The 20350-nt window shown below is 40.3% G+C and overlaps 1 protein-coding gene across 1 annotated transcript; it reads left to right on the top strand.

Annotated features, from left to right (window-relative positions):
• Positions 1–3884: 3884 nt before the first annotated feature.
• On the top strand, positions 3885–9102 carry btbd3b (BTB (POZ) domain containing 3b). The gene is made up of 4 exons (XM_078273268.1): positions 3885–4195; positions 5239–5329; positions 7198–7316; positions 8070–9102. The coding sequence occupies exons 1-4, from the start codon at positions 3885–3887 to the stop codon at positions 9100–9102; spliced, it is 1554 nt and encodes a 517-aa protein (XP_078129394.1).
• Positions 9103–20350: the final 11248 nt, after the last annotated feature.

A 20350-nucleotide genomic window follows, 5' to 3' on the forward strand; every position in this document is an offset into this window, starting at 1 on the left:
TAAAGTCAAGTGACGACACTATAAAGACCGTTGCTGTGCTTGCGTCACTCCCTTACCCCTCCTACCAGTTCCTATGGCCACATGGCCAGTGCGAATGCAAATGGATAAAACCGGTTTTGGGGGAGAATAGTTAGTAGAACTGTTTAGAAGTGGACTGTTCCTATAACTACGTTCCTGTAACTACTTGGTCAGAAAGAGGCTATGGTCTGTGAACAAGCAGAAAATAAAAATAAAGAAAGAGTGCAGTGTCAGAAAGAGAAAGGTTTGAATAAACCACAAGTTTCCGTTTCAAAAACACAAACTAGCTTGCATATGGACACTTCACACATACACGCTCGCATGCATACACAGATAAGCTTCACACTGTTCTTGTGCATGACTGCCGGCTCCCTCTCAGACCCAGCTGACTAATAGTTCTCTTTATCAGGAGTTCTAAGCCCCGTCTCTGGGCAGACGCCAACACTTCCACCCCTTCCACCCCTTCCACCTGTCAGGTGCCCTTGCCTGCTTTATCGGTGGTGGCAGAGAGGGCAGGCGGCTGTGGGGGTGGGGGTGAACACTGGACAAGCTGCTGGATCCTGTCCCTGCCTCCGTGTGCCAGGCATGCATCACAGTTCATTTCCCAGCCTCCTCTCTCCTCTGCTGTTCTCAGCCAAGCCTCTCAGCAGGTGTCTCTCTGCAGAAGAGTTCTGCCACACACACTTACTGGTGCATCTCTCGGCTCAAACTCACAACGGCAAGCAGTCACTTCCGCGCCACAACTAAAGCGCGCTGTATTCAATGGGTTTTGGAGAAATTTTCCTGAGCTCTTTCTACCAAACTCCATTAAGATTGCACCTCTAAACACAAATATAGCTTAAACTACTACCCGGTGCTTCCATTTATTGTTTGAATTACAAATTGATGTCTTACAGTACAGTAGAAATTAACAGAAAGAAACCTTATTTACCCAAGTATTCTCCGTTTAAGGTGCCAGACTATTTCTACTTTTTCTACCTTTACCGGCTTGTATGTATTCCCCCCCTGGCTGTAGTTACTTCTTAAAAGATGAAGGTGTCTTGGTATACCTACTTTGAAGATAAAGGTTTGGACTGAGTACTGTCATCAAGAAGCAATCAACAAAGGCACAGCTGGAATTCTGCTGCTTTTTAACTTCACCTTTTGAAGTTAATATCCAGACGCTGGCGTACTGCCAGACAATGAAATACGTCGAAAATGTTTAAACTTGCGTCAGAAAATAAAATGATCTTATATTGTAGCTTTACAGGTTCACAGTTTTAGTGCTATTATCTTAAAATCATAAACACAGTTTATAAAGACAGTTGAGATATGTCGAGAACTATATCTCAATGGTTAACATTGCTTTTAGTGCACACTTATGTCAGTGTTTGTGTTCATTTCTACATTATTTCAGCGTCAAGGATTAACTAAGGACTAACGGCCTTTGCCGACCCCAATGCTGATTGCCATGCTACTACAGTCATGCTAGTGTTTTCATTTTCTGTAAAATGTGTGATTATGTGATGACAAAGTGTGAGACAAAGGTGATGTTGACGCTGTGACAACACCATCACTACTTCCTCCTCTCACTCCGAGCTCTGAATGTGTGAATAACACGATTACATTTTCTGCTGATGAATGGAGAGAAAATGCAATTAAAGAAAGCAGGAAGCCATTTAGGTTGATATATAACGATATCCTATTTATCATATAGGCTGCTAGACAAGGATGTCAGATAAATCACAAATCTGTTAGTTTAACATGTGTATTCTATCACCAGTTATCAAGGTTGCTGATGGTAACAAATGACACTGGATTGCTGTGGAATAATATAAAAACTCACAGCACATATTTATATATAAGTTAAGGTTCCTTCTTAAGTCAAAATATGCAGAATCATATTAGGACCTTTCCTTTACTACCATCATTGTTTTTATGTCCGTGTACTACATTTCGGTCCTGCTGTTGCTTGTGGATGTGGTTACCAAGGTAACCTCTCTAGTGGCCAGCAATTTAAGAGTATGGTGCCCTGTAATGTTGGCTCCATGTTGCCATAGCAAATGTCTCTGTTCTCCAGCACACACTATACAAGGGGGCTTAGTGGGCTAATGCTCCTTAGTGCAGCAAACACTAAGACAGTTAATTAGGGTGTATGGAAAAATCTATATTGTGACAGTGGTTTAAGGAAGACATCCTCAATTAAATGTATTCACCTCATCCTGCTCTTTTTGTCAGTTTGATTTTCACTGTTACAACTACAATATGCAAATTAACTCCTAATATTATTGCATATGGACACTTCACACTCCAAATTATTATTATTACAGTGTTACAGTGAATATGACAACATTTTACACCACCAAAAAGCTAAATCAGCCCAGCGCTTTAAATAGAATACACACTGTGCAGAGGCCCAACTAGACAAGAAGAGCAAAGGAACGGTATGCATTATACATTGTGCAAAGAGTGCATTACATTTATATCCCCATGTATTCTCCTGAAGCGATGACTTAACAAGAAAGCTTAAGCACAAGCACACATTCTTGGTTGGGGTTGGAAGCAGTTGGCTTTTTAAAAGAAAGTCTCTGGTATTTCACAGCAATTTCATAGCAATTTCACATATTTAAAATGACAAAAAAAGACTAGACATTCATTCAAATCTAAAATATGTAAAGATACAGGAATATAATGAAAATAGCTTGCGTATGACGTCTATTTTTCACATGAATGTTGTGTCTATAAATCGTATGTGGACTTGCATCTAAAAAGGTCTTGCACTGTTTAGAGGTTATAACTTCAATCAAAGCAGCAAAGACCAATGTATGTATGTATTTATTATATGTATTTATGAAAAAGCTCATTAAAAAAAGAAGTATGACTGTCAGAGGATGCATGAATTAAACAAAATATGCCCTTAAAAAGAGCATGTAAATTTGCATTGCCCTTTTAAAATATAAAATGGAGTCTATATTTACTGTAGTGCAAAGTGAATGCTGTGGCTCCAGGTAAAGCAAACACAGGAAGCACAACTGTAGATAAATATATCATTGTTATGGGGCATGGCTGTCACTTTAATTGAGACGTTGACTATTGCATATTCAAGTCTGTGCTGCACTAGGCTGCATTAGCCAATCATAAATGCTGTGCGCTGTCATTGGCTGAGCTACAGAGAGAGCCGTGTACTGTGCTGTGAGGGGCGGAGAGGGGGGCTCTCCATCTCCTCTGCGCTCTCCCATTCAACCTCTGTAGTCAGCAGAACGAGTGGCTGAGCAGAGCTGCACAGCATCCACGGCTACAGCGTCCTGCAGATGACTGTGTTCCATGGAGGAGAGAGAGGGGGAAAAAGAACTAGTGTTGGAGAGAAAAGGGTAGACCCACAGATGAAGAGAGACTGAAAAAAGAAGAGAAGCAGGAGGAGTAAGAGTGGTAAAAAAAGGAATTGAGTAAACACTGCTGCCTGCCTGAGGACCACTGCAGCTGTACTAAATCTGGGGCTGTCAGGCCAACCCTCAGCAAAGCAGTGAGTAAGAGACGCAAGGGAGTAGAGGAGAGAAAGAAGTGATTTAAAGAGCTGAACTCATCACTCTGGACAAGCAGGGATGGGAACCCCGAGAGCCTCTCCGTCAGCAGATCAAACTTCACTCAGGAAAAGTGCCTTTGGATCACTAGTCTGAGTCTTCAGAGGAGTGAAGAAAAGGGGCAAAAAAATAGAGTTGTCCTGTTAGTTCCCTGAAAGGAGAACCCTTTTACAGGAACTCTGATTACTACACTGCTGAGTACAGCTCAAGTCTCTTCTGTCCCCCTCGGTCTTCCCTTACACCTGCTGGCTCCTGGTGAATGTCTTCTCTTCGTGCAATCCCACTGCTCGGCAGTTAATAACACTCATGGTCGATGCCAAGGGAAGGAACATGAAATGTCTGACTTTCTTCTTAATGCTTCCAGAGTCTGTGAAAAGCAAGTCGAGTAAAAGCTCCAAGAAAGCGAATGCCAGTGGCAGCCCCAAGCTGCCCCCTGTCTGTTATGAGATAATCACTCTGAGGAGCAAGAAGAAGAAGAAGATGGCAACGGATATTTTTCCCACCAAAAAGCCGGCATCCACCACCACAGTGCAACAGTACCAGCAGCAGAACCTCAACAACAACAACACCATACAGAACTGTAACTGGCAAGGACTCTACTCCACTATAAGAGAAAGGTAGGTACAACCAGCAAGCCTCCTTCTGAACCAGGAACCATTACTGCTTTTCCCAACAGTTTTCATCAACAGTACATTCAGGGAAGAAGAATCTGAATTTTTAATTCAATATTTTAATAAAGTTCAATAGATGAGAGCTGCATGTTCCACTGCATTTTTCCTGCCAGTTTTCTAAACGGAACCTCCTTTACATAAATAAATGTATCTCAAAACACAAGTAAGGTAATTACTCTTGTTTACTGAGGTCTCTGTGTGTGTGTGTGTGTGTGTGTGTGTGTGTATGGCTGGGTGTTCCCTCTGCCCTGCCCTCAATCTGCTGGGGGTATCAGTGTTTACACCCTCTCCTGCTCCTGCAGACTTTGCCGCTTTGACATAACAGAGGGCGGACAGCCACCGGGTGCGTTTGATATGCACAACAGGCAGAGGCTGCTCTGTACTAAAAGCAAAATATTTACCTTGGCCTATCAGTAAAAGACCACAGCTGTCCAGAGCAAAATGTGGGCTTTCCAACCTGGCTTTGTTGTCTCTCCAGAAATTCATGAGGCTGTTTAACCACCCCTGTGACATTTTCCACTATTCAATAATATATGAACAGACTTTTATTGTTGGTCCCATTCTTTCACAGTGGGGATTTTCCATTCCGTTCATTGTCTTGTTAGCCTGTTTTTATGTAGATGTAAAGAGTTTAAGTGTGTTTTAAGTGTGCTATGTAAGACTTTTAATTCAATGAAATGTCGTAAGTGTTGCCTGAAAGCAATTGGGACACTTTATACAATCATAAAACTCTTGTCTTAGAAAAGATAAATACACATGTAATTTACGATTTTAGTTATACATTTAGTATTTAGTAACTTCTGGCAAAGACTAATTAGTTTATTTATTATTCACATAACATATAATTGTTGTTTATGTGCATTGATTTTCCTTTAATCTAACCCTAATATTTTAAAGTTAAGCTTTTTCTCCTCTTCTAAAACAAATGTACAGGGTAAAATATGTCAAATTAATTTTCTCCGATGTTTTTTATGTCTTTCTCTTTTTAGAAATTCAGTTATGTTCAACAATGAGCTGATGGCAGATGTTCACTTTGTGGTGGGTCAGCCTGGAAAGACCCAGCGGCTGCCAGGACACCGAGTAAGAATTTCATCAACCAGTAAAGTCACGATTAGCAGGGAGGAAATTATCAAACAAGCAATCAGCAAGCCTGGCGTAGTGTTGTTCATGTCGTATCAGCATAAAAATAATCTTCCTCATTGCCAGCAGTAATGGAAGTGAAATCCTTTGTGCTCCACTCTCACTTCCGCACCATGTGTCTTTTCTAGACAGTCCTCAATTATTTATGTAAATGAGGCTGACGGATAGAGGCACAGAGTGAGCGAAGGAGGAAGGGATACCCTCTTTAGCAGTCATCACACAGAATGGATCGCCTTTGTCTCTGCTTTAGCTCACCTTTTCAGAGACAGCTCTGCAATTACTCAACTTTTAATCAAACACACCCAACAGCACACAGTTACAATGATAAGGCATAGAGTAAGATGCATTCAACTCTGCATCTCACATCCTAGTTTACTTTTGTAATAATTAACTTGATTAGCTTTTGAATTCTGGATTGACAGCACAATGAATCTACTATAAATAGCCATGATTATAATTGGGTCCGTATTTATCCTGTTTATGCCAGTGGTAACATGCAGGTCCACATGCTTCTTTGCTTTTTCCAAGATGTTCACATAAATAATTAAGGTTTATAGTTGGAGAGACCATGTGCCTCATCTGAAGGTACATCATAATGTCTACTCTGTTGATTATAACACTCACATTAAATCTGGTAAGTGATTTTGCAGCCATTAATTTGGCTTTGGCTTCCCATTCCACATCTACACTGTCAGAAGAGCCCTGCATGGGTCATTTTTTGTAGTTCTTTTATATGGGACCCAAATGTATTATCTATGATTGGTAGCTGCAGTGCACTTCTTCTTTATAGAAAGCAGTTATGGAAGGACAGTGAGGATGACTTGACTGCACTTTATGCTGAGACATTATGCCATTGGGATATAATATAATGATGTTCAGCGCAGCGATGTTTATTGTGTCCATTTGGCAGGAACTCAGATGTGCATTATGATTTCATTTCCAAAGTTATATCCTTACAAGATGGAAGATGCTGCTAGCAGCTAAAAGAAGGGATTTACGTATGTGAACATCTATAAAATCCAATGGGTCAAGAGGTGGGACTAATCTTATACTAATACACAGTATTTACTGTATATACTCATCCTTTAATGAATTTCTGTGTGTAACAACAACAGCATGGTTTTCGAAAAACATTATTTACAAGGTCTATTTTAGATTGGGTTCACTGCAATTTTAAGAGACAATCTGCGTGCCTTTTTTGAGAAAATGTATACCACCCACATATACTCACACACACACACACACACACACACACACTAAAGTACAGTCCTTGAGTATAATAACAGAATTCATAGCCTTGTATACAGTGCTTATCGCTGGAATTATTAGTAGCATTGTGTTGCATCGGATTTCATCATAAGTTCAGATAAGTCATTAATTTCAGTAAATTGAACTTTTGCTGCACTCTGTTCAGTTGTGTTATTAAGATTCCCTGTTTTTTTGGGGGGGTTTTTAAATCAGAGGCAATCTTGTTCATTAGAAATCTGCCTTCCTGTCCTCAGGGGAAACAGTAACTGGCTGAGCTCTGCTCATTACAGTATGTGAGAAACTCAACACGTTCAGTCTCTCCAGTGATTAGAATTGAGGCATTGTTCAATATCCACAAAGAGATTTGTGTGTTTTTATGTACAGTAAGAGCTACATGTGAACTAATTGGATTTAGTACAATTCTCATTTCAAATAATCGTTCTCCTTTCATCGAATGCTACTACATGTCATGTGGTTTCCAGTGAAATCCCAGATGAACTACGGCATGTTTTCATTTCTCTTTAAACTCATCACTTTGTTTTCTCTTCTTCCTCCAACAGTATGTTTTGGCTGTGGGCAGCTCAGTGTTCCATGCCATGTTCTATGGTGAACTGGCTGAGAACACGGATGAAATCCATATTCCAGATGTGGAACCAGCAGCATTTCTGGCAATGCTGAAGTAAGAATTCTCCTCTGTCTTAACTTACTTCAACTGGCCCTGTTCATGTGTGTTTTCTACAATGATCTTTGAACAAATAGTGTCATCTTTATGTACATAACTGCTATTTTAATTTGATGTTGGTGGAAAAAAGCAAGGTTTGATGAAACCAGTTTATACTGTATACCTATCGCTGGCACATCTTGGATAAACCTGTTTCGCACTTACACTGCCAGACAAATGAAATTAAGTATTTCTTCCTCTATCTTAGCGATAGAATCTGTATCTGTCTATTTTCATATAATTCATTTTATTCTACTCTTGCTTCTCACACTAAATCACTCCAGCCATCCTCCTGGCTGTTCCTCCGTTGTGTTTATTTCGAGTTTTGTTTACCGTGTCCTCGCAGGTTAGCTACAGTAGGTGGTAGATGAGAGTGTAGGAGGAATACTATTTTGTTGGCAGGTTTGATTAGTTTGCACAGTGATTTCACGCTCTTAAGAATCTAATTTCATTGTTTTCCAACATGAATATGAACAGATACAGCAATGCTATTGCTTACTGTACAATATTGTTAAATCAGTCTGTTTCAATAATAATCAACTAAAAACTTCAAATGAAGTTATCTTTGTTATATTTATCATAACCTCTCCTCTGTTTTTATTATATAATTATTTTCTTAAACATGTTTACATCATGTCGTATTGCATGTCATTTCTGTGGTGTTTGGTCTGTTGTCTATAAAGCTGAGAAAGTCACATTTTATGTCAACAGGTACATTTACTGTGATGAGATTGACCTGAGTGCTGACACAGTGTTGGCCACTCTTTATGCTGCCAAAAAATACATTGTCCCTCACCTGGCACGTGCCTGCGTCAACTTCCTGGAGACCAGCCTGAGTGCCAAGAATGCCTGTGTGTTACTCTCCCAGAGCTGCCTGTTCGAGGAGCCAGAGCTGACACAGCGCTGCTGGGAGGTGATTGATGCACAGGCCGAGCTGGCGTTACGCTCAGAGGGCTTCTGCGACATCGACGCCCAGACTCTGGAGAGTATCCTACAGCGAGAGACACTCAATGCTAAAGAGATAGTGGTGTTTGAGGCGGCACTCAACTGGGCTGAGGCTGAGTGCCAGAGACAGGACCTTACCTCGTCGACTGACAACAGGCGTAAGGTTTTGGGTAAGGCCATGTTCCTGATACGTATCCCTACGATGGCCCTGGATGATTTTGCCAATGGAGCAGCCCAGTCGGGCGTGTTGACGCTTAATGAGACCAATGACATCTTCCTGTGGTACACGGCAGCCAAGAAACCTGAGCTACAGTTTGTCAGCATGCCTAGGAAGGGCCTAACACCCCAGCGCTGCCACAGATTCCAGTCCTGTGCCTACCGAAGCAATCAGTGGCGTTACAGGGGCCGCTGTGACAGTATACAGTTTGCAGTGGATAAAAGAGTTTTCATTGCTGGGTTTGGACTGTATGGATCCAGCTGTGGCTCAGCAGAGTACAGTGCCAAGATTGAGTTGAAACGTCAAGGAGTACTGCTGGGACAAAACCTCAGCAAATACTTCTCTGATGGTTCCAGCAACACCTTCCCAGCATGGTTTGAGTATCCAGTTCAGATCGAGCCTGATACCTTCTACACTGCCAGTGTGGTCCTCGATGGGAATGAGCTCAGCTACTTTGGACAGGAAGGTATGACAGAGGTGCAGTGTGGGAAAGTGACATTTCAGTTTCAGTGCTCCTCGGACAGCACTAACGGCACGGGGGTGCAGGGGGGACAGATTCCTGAGCTCATCTTCTACGCTTGACAACCCATGTGCACACATTGACTGATTTTCAGTGCACTTATGGAATATAGAAAATGATCACTTTGTGCATAGTGTCACTTTCTGGTATTTATTTTTGTCACTATTGTGCAAAAAAAAAAAATCTTACTTCAGACATGCGATAGGGTCTTGTGTGTTTTTGATTTCAGTAATTGGTCCACTTGAGTAGGATCAGGTAGATGTCTTAAGATGTTGGATTGTCCAGATACGTAGATGAACAAAAGTCCGGAAAGATTACAAATATCTTGCACTAGATGTGCATGTATATATGCATATATGTAAATTCTGAAATGTATATGATGACAAAATTGTGGCCAATGCGGGCCACTAAGATATCTTATATAATTAATATGCTATAGTATGTTTATTATTTCTATGCTTGCATAGAATGCACATACAGTATATAGCAATACTTGTGTGAAAAAAGGCTGTATGATACCCAATACCAACATAAAAGTTCATTAGGCATTTGTATTTGAGTGGTTTCAATTGAATCTGCAGCTTTTTGATACTTTGAATCTATTAACGGGGCACTTAGAGAGGGCTTGAGGGGTCTTAGATTAGGGGGCACTAGATATAATGAGACACATAACCCATACAGCATCTCTCTCTCTCTCTCTCTCTCTCTCTCTCTCTCTGACTGTAGCATGTTGCTCTGCACCTACACTCATCTCAGTCACTCCAGTGAAGTTTCATTTAGATATGTGTCATCATGTTTACAGTGAAATTTTACTTAAAGTGATCAACGTTCACCACTACACAGTAGAGTGGAAGATTTGTTTGGTTTAATCTGCATTGCAGTACTGTTCCATTTTCAGCTAACGTGTACTACTAATTGTTTTGGCGCCTTTGTTTTGTTTACAGCAAATAGATCAATGATTGATTCAGTGTTAGCAACTGTTTATCTTATGGACTTTTACTTCTCTTTGTTAAAAATTGTCAGCTGTTGAGCACTCCCTCCCAATGTGATATGTGATTATACAGTATCAGTATTTGCATACTGTATATGCTACAGAATTGCACTGATGTTGGTTTGTAATCAAATTGGTTATTTTGTTTTGCTTGTGTTTTTTATTGAGGCAGATTATTTTTGATTTACTGTGCTACTGGATATTTTTTTTCTGGTGTAGGATAAACATCCAAAGGCTTATCTGCTGATGACAGTGGATGGGCAAACTGGTGTTCATGTCCTGTGTTTACGTGCTACAGTGCTGGGAGACCAACGAATGTGTATGATTGTTGATGATGCAAATAAACAAAATAAATGGTACAGTCTGGTTGTTGATCCCATCTGTAATAAGCATTAGAACTTCACACTGTCTGAAATTAGGAGATGGGGACAGATGATGCCCTTCGGCACTGCAGTGATTTACAATGCCAAGGAGAGCTGTCTGATGATTGATGATCCCTGTCTTCATGCCACTTATACACCCTGCTTTTTGTCTGTCAAACTCCAACTCTATTCTGCATCCCACTGAACTACACAACATTATACCTCCCCCTCCTTAATTAGAATTTTAATAGGCTACAACTATAAAGTATGGCTTTTTGATGTGCAATCACTTCTGCAAAGGTCTGAAGTCATTGACAGCATGGCAAACAACCTCTACAACCTTATTTTTCTACAGACTGCAGTCATAAAGAATGTCTCCTTGACATGGCAATCTTGTTTTCAAGTTTGAAGAGAGAGAGAGGGGGAATGAAATTAAACCTCAAAAATGTGAAATTCCCTGCATACCCCACTAGCTGTTTGACCCACGGTCAATCTTATGTGTCTGTCTGCAAGTGCCGATAAAAACAAAGGACAGCAAGTCTCAAAAGAGGATTTCTACTCCTGTTCGTATCTTTGTCTTTCAAACACTCTTGAAATGGCACACTTGTGTTGTAGATGTGCAAATTTCCAATCACAAATACAATTGCTGCTGAAGCACTGACAATGCAATGGATTAACAAAGACACTTACTATATTTCACTTGTTCTGAGTGCCTTATACAGTATGCTGTAAAACTCAAAATAAGATGAGTCATTAATTGAATCTCAAGATGAATCATATATCATATCTCTTTGTGAAAAGTAGTCTATATTCAAAAAGATAATCACTCCTGGGAGCTTATGGCAGGTACTTGATTACAAAGGCACTCAATAACGCTGAGACCAAGTTTGACATCGCCAAAGAGCATGAATCCCTTGATGAATCAAGCTCAATATGTTAGGGGACTCGGTGCTTCTGTGCGATTTTTCATGTTTGTGGCGCTAATGTTGTAAGCAAGATCATTAATTGCACTGGAGGCGGCGTAGAGACTAGAATGTGCCAGGAGTCACAAGCAGGCCTGCTTTCAACAGACACACAGAGACACACTTAGTTCCATTTTGCAAATGTAGTTGGTCTATGGCAGCAGCATTACAATTTGGGTACAGTTTACAGTGATACAGTGAGAGTAAGCTGTGTAAGAAGCATTCAGTGTCATCTCTGAAGTGAAAACAAAAGACCTTTCCTCATTTTGTTTTCCTGAAAAAACAACTGCCACTCAAGCCTATAGACCTGACATTTGTTGGTGTTAGTCACAGTCAGCTCAGAAGGCAGGAGTGTTGCCAGAGGCTACCAGCTCACTGCCAGATCTGTAACGAAAACAGCTCTGTTCTTCATGGAGCACAAAACCAACTGTTGGATCAATAGCAAGACCTCAATATATAAATCCATTTTAGACTCACTATGTGATAGGCTATATTTAGTGAAAATGCAGTATTCTTTATTTTATGAGAGGTGACAAGTATTGTGGTAAACCAGTTTAATTATATGAATGAAATGTCATTTTTTTCTGATGAGAATAAAATGCATATATAGGACATATCATGTATTACTGATGAAAAAGTCAGTGTAGTGATACAATATTTTAGGATTACTCACTTACATATACAGTGCTGGCATCCTGTTTGATTTTACCACTGAAATTTTAATACATAATTCAAAGTGTTTACAGTCTTACATCTGTTTTTCGGGGTATAGAGGAAGATGAAATGTACTACTCATCAGTAATCATGAATGTGACTGTGAGTTCTACCATAGACAAGCTTTGGAATAAACTTAGGGTTTAGCGGGGGGAGGGAAAAGGGAACACAGAGTTGTTGGATACTGACAGACTGGGCACATATTGCCCAGGAAAGTCTCATTGAGGGTTTAATTACTGTTCAATACGAATTAAGGATGAAAAGATTCAGTCGGACTTGAGGGAGGAATGTGGATTACCACTGATCAACATTCTTAATGCTCTAAGATTGATTGTTCCAAGGGCAGACAAGTCTGTGAACAGAACCAAAAGGTCCTTTTTGTATCTTAGGAGGGATGGTGTTGTTTCCTTACTCTGTGGTTGACATGCTGCACAAACAATCACATCACTGACTACTGGGCATATTAATGTGGTGCAGGGTTAAACAGGATAGAAATGTCTCCTAAATTAACCTAACTGCAAAAAATACCACTCAAAGGAAAAGAAAATGGTGAGAGGAACCACATTCTGTTGTTTTACCATATCAAACATCGGTCTGTTCACTGCAAGCAATCATATATCCACTCCTCAACATCCCGACAATTTCCATCCTTGCAAAATGTCAATGAATTAATAATGGCCAAAGAGAGGAGGGAAACACAGCTGTGGGTTTAAAGAATTCATCAAAGAAAATTATTTAAAAATCGTTTTTTTTAAATTCAACAAATCTCAAAGGAAATCTCAAAGCCCTTTTCTACTACGTTCCCTTTTAACATATGTTTTCTCTAAAGGTGTACATGAATCTGTACAACATAGTATACTGGTGCATTCCAAGTGCAAAAACTGCCCAGTAGGTGTTATGAGAGCATCTGGCAAGGGCTGCTGAAGGTTACAATGAATTGCTGTAATCCTGACAGCTGTAAGGGTATCTGAGCCCCCCACTACCCTTATTGCGCTAACCTCAGCCTACTGGCAGCCAGTCAAGCAGGAACAAGGCAGGGGGTGAGAGGAGAATGGAAAGAGGGAGACAGAGGTAAGTGGCAAGTCTGGTCTGACTAGTATTCAGGTAAAGAGCTCATTCCCTTTACAATTATCACATAGATTATTAGTGGACAGTCTAAGTGGCAATTAATCACATGTTAAAATTGCAAAAGGTCACAAAGTTCAGATTCAAGGTGTGGGTGGAAGCAGTTAGAAAGCAGGAGTTTGACTGATGATAGCCAAATTCACTTCTTTGTCCTCCCCATGTCCAACCCTGTGGTGCTGAAGACCTGCAAAATGCAAGGGATATTATTCCAAATAATCTCCTATCTCAGAGCTGGTGCCTCCAGTCATGCCGTCGGGATGCACTGCAGGATCGAGTCTGCGATTGTGTGTCTCGTTTATCTATTTACTTATTTATTCATTGCTATCAGGCATAGCTAAATCATTTCAACAGGCCAGGGAATTGAAAGGCCAGCTTTTATGTTAGATTAGTCTGTTTATATGTCGCTCAGATCCAGATGGATCAATATGGCTGGGATTTCTGGAGGTAAGCGTTCCCTGTATCAGGTGAATTATGATTGCTGAAAAGAGTGGAAACACGCTTTTGGTGGACAATTGGAGCTGCAGGGCCTATTCAAAAGAGCAAAAACATAGTGACAGAGTATCAGGCACACACTGGAAGTATACTCTATTATATTACCTTCCAATGGTGCAGAGGTAAATACCCTGTTTACATAATTGTGTGTTTGTCCTATGAAATACGATCCCAGAAGGTATATGAATACTGCACTCAGGCAAGAAGTAGTTCATTCACGCGCGCTGACTGCTGAATTTGTTGGTGATGCATTATGCTAATCAAGCTATTTATTCCCACAACCATGGTATCGTATACCTGTCACCCACAGCCATTAAGGCAAGGCTTGATCAAAACCTTGAATGTTGGCAGCTTCCCACTGAGAGAGGTGATGAGGGCTGAGCATGCTACTTTTTGTATGTACTCCCGAGCCTCTATTCATACTGAAGAATGTCCTCTAATGCAGCTCCATGGCTTTGATAGTATGGAGTGAGAGGGCCCTTTTCTCCCCAGGGTCTGATATAATGAGGGTGAGCTTACTAAACATGATCTGCGGCTCTCTTGAATAAGCTACTTGAAACAGCTCGAGCCTGAAACAGTACAACAAACAGCACTGATTCATTTGTACACATGCTCTCGCTCTCTCCCTCTCTCTCTGTGAGCTGTATCAGGGAGGGCTAATGTGTTTTAATGTGTTGTGGAGTGATTCAGAGATGGAGAAAGAGCACAGAGAGGCACAGGAGTCTAGCTTTGTGAGCGTTCATTCAAAACAGGAACATAGGAAAATCTGGTTTTCCAGTTTAATTATTTAAGCACAAAGAAAATGTGAAGTGGCAGATTTTACATGATTGCATTCATGATTTGCATTTGTAAATATGAATAAAAATGCGCTGTATAGTTATTGCCAGAATAATGCTTTAACTGTGCTATTTCTCACATTCGGTCTTTATCTGCTTTAGGATCTTATCACTTGGCAGCAGGGAGTCTGGTAATCAACAGAGACATTATACTGGGAAGAAGGTATTTCTTTTGTCAAACAAATCAGAAATATCAACTAGACTAGGAGTCAGCACAATGTAACAGTGCTAAAGAAAGAAAAGCAATTCCTGTCCTTGAATACACATTCACAAGGGTGACTTTTATTTGCTGAATGCCAATTTTCTCTAGACTGGGTAAACCCAGCCCGATCTGCCGGCGATTTGATTTCGCCCTGCAGCTCAGGCTGGAAACCTGTACGTTTATCTATCCTGCTTCCGTTACAATTTTGCAGGGACCAATCACAAACTGGCTTATCCACCTAGCGCGCTATTGGCGGGTTTAACACGATGACAATAGAGAAGCGACCAAGCAGCTTCTTGTTTACATTCGGCCACCAAGTGCAGCAACCCGTTGATGCCGCTGTCGCTGCTACGTCACCCAGATCGTTGGACTGATTGGTTGAAGGACTATCCAATTGCGTACAGTGTCATTTGAACTATGCCCGTTGTGCAGTAGAAAATACAGATCAGACTCCCCAGACTAATGTTCAATCTTAAAACATTGAGCTTGGTCTGGTGATAGCCAGACTATATTTTCTCTCAAATGTAACCTTAAAATGACCGCATTTCCCACACTGGCAATTTCTGTCTGAATTATGGCACGAAGTATAATAACATCCATAGTAGAGTGATATTGCACCCAAGTTCTTTGAAATCCAACTGAGCTCTACCAGCCTGCTTTTGTGGCCTAATTTAAAAAGTGGAGCGCTATCTCTTGTTCCTCTGCCCTTTTTCATGTCCTGCTTACCACAGGGACTTACTGTATCTAAACGTCCATACAATTAGCATCGTTCAGAAACACATTACCAAGGTGATTCTGTCCTAATGCAAACTGTAAAAGCAAGTGTCGCACAATTCGTTATAACGTAGCGATTTTATGTTCAATTAAAAAGGGATTGAGAGTAATACACCTGCATTCACACAGCAGCTTCACATTTCCATATCTGTCCACATCAACATTATTGCAGCTGCACGATCCCAGCCTAATTGTCAAGCTGAATATGAATCTGATGTTTGTGAAGCAAACCTACCATTAAGTAAGATAATTAGCTGCCTCAACTGTCAGAAAAAGCCAGTTTCAAAGTTGTCAGAAGTTACTTCTTTATGTTGAATCAGTCAAGGTTTCAATGCACAGAAACATCAAATGATTGCACGTTACCAGCAAAATGTAAGACAGATCCTGTATTTAGCCTAATTGGTAGGTCAGCATTCTGTACCTTTATATAACCTTCAAGAGATTTATAGGAGCTACTCAGGAGTGTTCACCTGACCCAACTAAAACTCTTCCTGCCTATGCTTTTTTGAGTCGAGCCCCAAACTATTCCCTCGCTGCCCTCAATAATGGCCTCAATTTAAGCTTCACCGTGCCTTACCTTCCCCTTATTTCCGCTTCCCTTTGAGATACCAAAGCATTTCTCGCTGAGCTGCTGGAAATAATCACAGGACATGAGATGAATAAAAGTGCTGTGTTTTGTGGAAGTTTTCAGAGTTTTACTTGGTGTGTTTTCTATTCTTGCGCAGGCAGCCTAGCTTAAACTTGACGTATTATACAAGCTTTGTACAGAAGAAAGCCAGGTGACAGCTCTGATAAATAAAGCTGCTTATACTGTAGGTCCTATGAAAATAATGAAATTATGCATGTATAGATAAAGAGAGCATCAGACCTTAATTTAAAGCGCCTCATCCCAAACAGACCCACTGTCTGCAGGACTGTAAGTAATGTGTGTTTGTACTGGCAGGCAATCATACATGTACACAGGCGTGGAATCAACATTATTCATTCAGGGGAGGTGGAATATATGCTTCATGTGTTTTTTCACATGGTTGTAAAGGAGGATGAACACTATGATTGTCAATGTGTGGACAGATGTCATTTCAGTGGCATTTCCGCTGAACCTGTGATGCTGTCATGTTTATCTAGTAGATGGTAGCAGTGGGATTAGAGGTAGAATAAATAAATATTACATTTTTGCTATGATAAATGCTGGGATTGACATATTTGCTATTGACATATTGAGCATAATTTATCAACGCTTGAGAGAACTAAACAGAAAACAAAACAGGATGAATCCTTTGGATTCTCAGACAGATAACTTGACCACTTGAAGATCTTGACCACCCCAAGGCAATAAAGAGTCAACAGAGAGATGTAATAACAACCAACCAGTGGCACATCTAAATCCGACATCATAGGCTTTCAATTATTATGTTAAGCAAGCAGAGCAAGAACAGAACATTTGCAAGCATATACAACTGCTTGCAATTCTTGCAGAATTAGTATTCGTGAATGAAGGTGCAACAATATAACATAGTTAAATATGCTCAAAATGTGCAAGGTCATGAAAAGTGCATTGATACTGTAAGAAAGATAATACTATGTGAATAATTAATATCTTCTATCAAGTACCACTGGGTTCATTGAAAATACAGAGTCTGTAGTTTTTGAAGCCACAGAATTCTCAAGTTTACGAGAAAACTGAATGAGTTCCAAAACAGGTTTTGACATGCACCCTTAGCATCCAACACAGTCCCTCCAATGCAAAGAAGAGACGCATGAAATATCAAAAGGCCATGTACGTCAGCTCAACAAGATTGGAGTGGAGGGGATTTTCCTCCAGTGTGCAGCGCTGCACCTCCAGCAGCACTCATGACCATGGGGAGGAGGGGCAGCTGGAATTCCATTTCTCAATAATAAAATTCTTTTCACCATGCCTCTTTTGCATAACAAAGGTGCACACAATGCATTATATATGGTAAAGTGTAACTGTGAACCGCCACAAGTAGGCTGTCTTTCCAACACAGTCCTCAATTTCTAGGAATAGAAGCTTCTGCACAATATCCACCATTGCCTTTGAGAGGTTAAAAATATCCCCACCCACCACCACCTCAACATGACAAGTGTGTAGGAGTCACTAACCATACATTGAATGTGATTAGAGTGCTCATGTAATTTCAAAACTAATTCATCCAATGACTCTAATATGCGAGGATTGCAGACAGACTGCTATTTCCTGATGTTATTTATACCTATTTGAATACATTCTTTTAATTTGCTATATCATTAAAGCCTGTGATGATGACAATGACTTGTTTCTTTCTAGCCTACACAGTTCAGTGAAGCACTGAGAAGGAGCTGTTGTAATATTTCATCAGAGGTCTATTATGCTGATAAAAGGGATGGGATGAGTAGAACGGCCATAACAGCTGAGGATTCATGCCAGGTGTCACTCTAATTTAATCGAGCCACTAAAGACAAAGAGGCGCCCTGAAGTAAAGCCTATCAGTAACAGGCCTGACTGCAGATGACAAGTGGCACAGTAACCTGTGATTAAAGGGACAGACATCAGGCTTTAGGGCACCTCACCCTGCATAAGTGACAAAGACTCAGTGGATTCAGAAGCTCAAAGATACTAAATGTGTTGTGATATTTACAAATTAGAAATCATTTGATTAAAAGAAACAGATCTGCACTTGAAAAACTGTAACAAATAAGACAATCTGTACATTTATTATTCCCCTCTGATATCAGCTCATGTAGCATCTAAACAAAGAAGAGTTTGTTTTCATGATAAACACTGTGGGAGGTTGAGCATACTGTATGTGCAGGTTTTACTCAGCTCTTGATAAAGGAGATATTTTACTTTCTCTGTGCCACACTGGATTTGTCTATGGCTGAACCAACTGTGATCAATAGTTTCAGATGTTTCATTAACTAGCTGTCTATCATGACTATTTAGATTAAGCTGATGGCTGATAAGGTTTGAACAGATTCCAGATTCCCTGAATACAATAGTCTTGGCAAGCAGCAGAGAAAGCAACATAGGTTTTTACCAAGGTCTAAATTATGAGGTTAGATTAATGTTACATATCAAATTAAGGCTACAAACATTTGAAATGTTAAACTTAAGTTTTGAAAGTGTAAACCACGATTTCAAAACTGAAAATGGGATTCAAACATTTAAAAATAAGATTTGAATGTTTGCAGTGTAATGTTTTCAATGTTCCAAATTCAACTGTCTTTCAGAGAATCAAATCTGCTTTAAAAAAAAAAAAAAAAATGAAGCTTTTTCAGCTTTGCATTCTAGGATTCCTGACGTTTTTCAACAGCTAGGAAACTATATTAAACCAACCAACTATTCTCATTTTAATTACAACTGCTCCTCCCAGTTTTCCAAAGGACCATCTTAGTCCACCTTAAGGCTAGTCTCGCATTGCCAGACCTATCTCCACAACGCTGCGGTGTAAGGTCTGGCTCTACCACACATACATTCTGGGGTAGGAGAAAAAAAACGCTCCGTGTTGTTTGCATTTCTTTCAACCAATCGCAATGGTCTTGGGCAGCGCTAAGCTCTGCACGCAGCGACGGTGCCTCTGCAAAACGGTCTCGGAAAGGAACTTGTTTTGGTGGAACATTTGCACCTGGATAAAAGAAAACGCCACATACAATATTAAATAAAGTTAACTGTTCACACAATACAGTAACATGAGCTATTTAAATTAGCTGGATACATGGTTAAACGTAATTTGCTCTGACCAGTGTATCACTGTGTGTACTTCGTCCACAGCAATCCCACCAATCGGTCCCAAAATGTCCCAGTTAGAGAGGAAATGCCGTTAACATATTCTTTGTTAATGTTTACAATCATTCCCCGAAACAATCAAGCAGGCAAATTGTATGTTCTGTACGTTGTGTTAAAAATAAATAAAAATACAAATTGTTAATAACAAAAAAAGATAAACAGTATCGGCATCAATATCGGTATTGATAAAATCCTAACGATACCCATCATTATTATTATTATTATTATTATTATTTTTAATGTTTGATATGTGACAGTACTCTAAACTCATACTCAGTGGAAACTGCAGCTAAATATATCTTAAAGGGAGAAAGGTCGACTGATCTTAAAGAATCACCGGGCACTAGTGGGAATGAATATGGACAGAAGGCAGACACATTACATAAATTAAACTTAAGCAGTGCTCTCCGACTCATTCTGATATTCAATACAGCACTTCAGGACCTCAAGAAGATTTGCAGGATTAGAGGTTGTAAGCCTGGCAAGCTCGATATATTGATCCCCCCCCTCACTGAGAGCTGCATTCAATTTCCCAACAATTAGATGCACCTGAAGGTTAATATGATGCTTTGTTAATCTGTTGTGTTGTGTTGTCTAAAACTAACTCTGTCTCTCTGCCCCCCCCCAAACCCCCCTCCAACACATATGCTGTTGTCACTCTGCCAATATGTTTCTCTGTAAGGGTCAAATCCCTGGCAGGGCCCTATCCATACTGGTTTTATAACAGGTCATGAGGTAGTTAGTAATGCCATGCTATTAATGCATTAGGAGAGGCTTTCACCTCACAACATTGCCAGGTAAGTATTCTAGATAATTTCTAGGCAACATTACTGGCTCGAGTAAATTAGGTTGGCCCTTGCTATGACCTTGTTACAACACTAACTCCTCCCATGACCGCAGTATGTTTTTAATAGGTCTGCCTGTAGCAATTTTGTTTCCATCCCCCCCCCCCCCCCCCCCCCGGCTGATTGCATATTCTGAGGATGTTGCAGGACTTATGGCCGTGTGAGAATGACATTTCTCTCATGGGATCTGGGGGATATTTCTCTGGTGTGGCATACATTGTGC

The sequence above is a fragment of the Sander vitreus genome, chromosome 17 (genome assembly GCF_031162955.1).
Source record: "Sander vitreus isolate 19-12246 chromosome 17, sanVit1, whole genome shotgun sequence".
Lineage (NCBI taxonomy): Eukaryota > Metazoa > Chordata > Actinopteri > Perciformes > Percidae > Sander > Sander vitreus.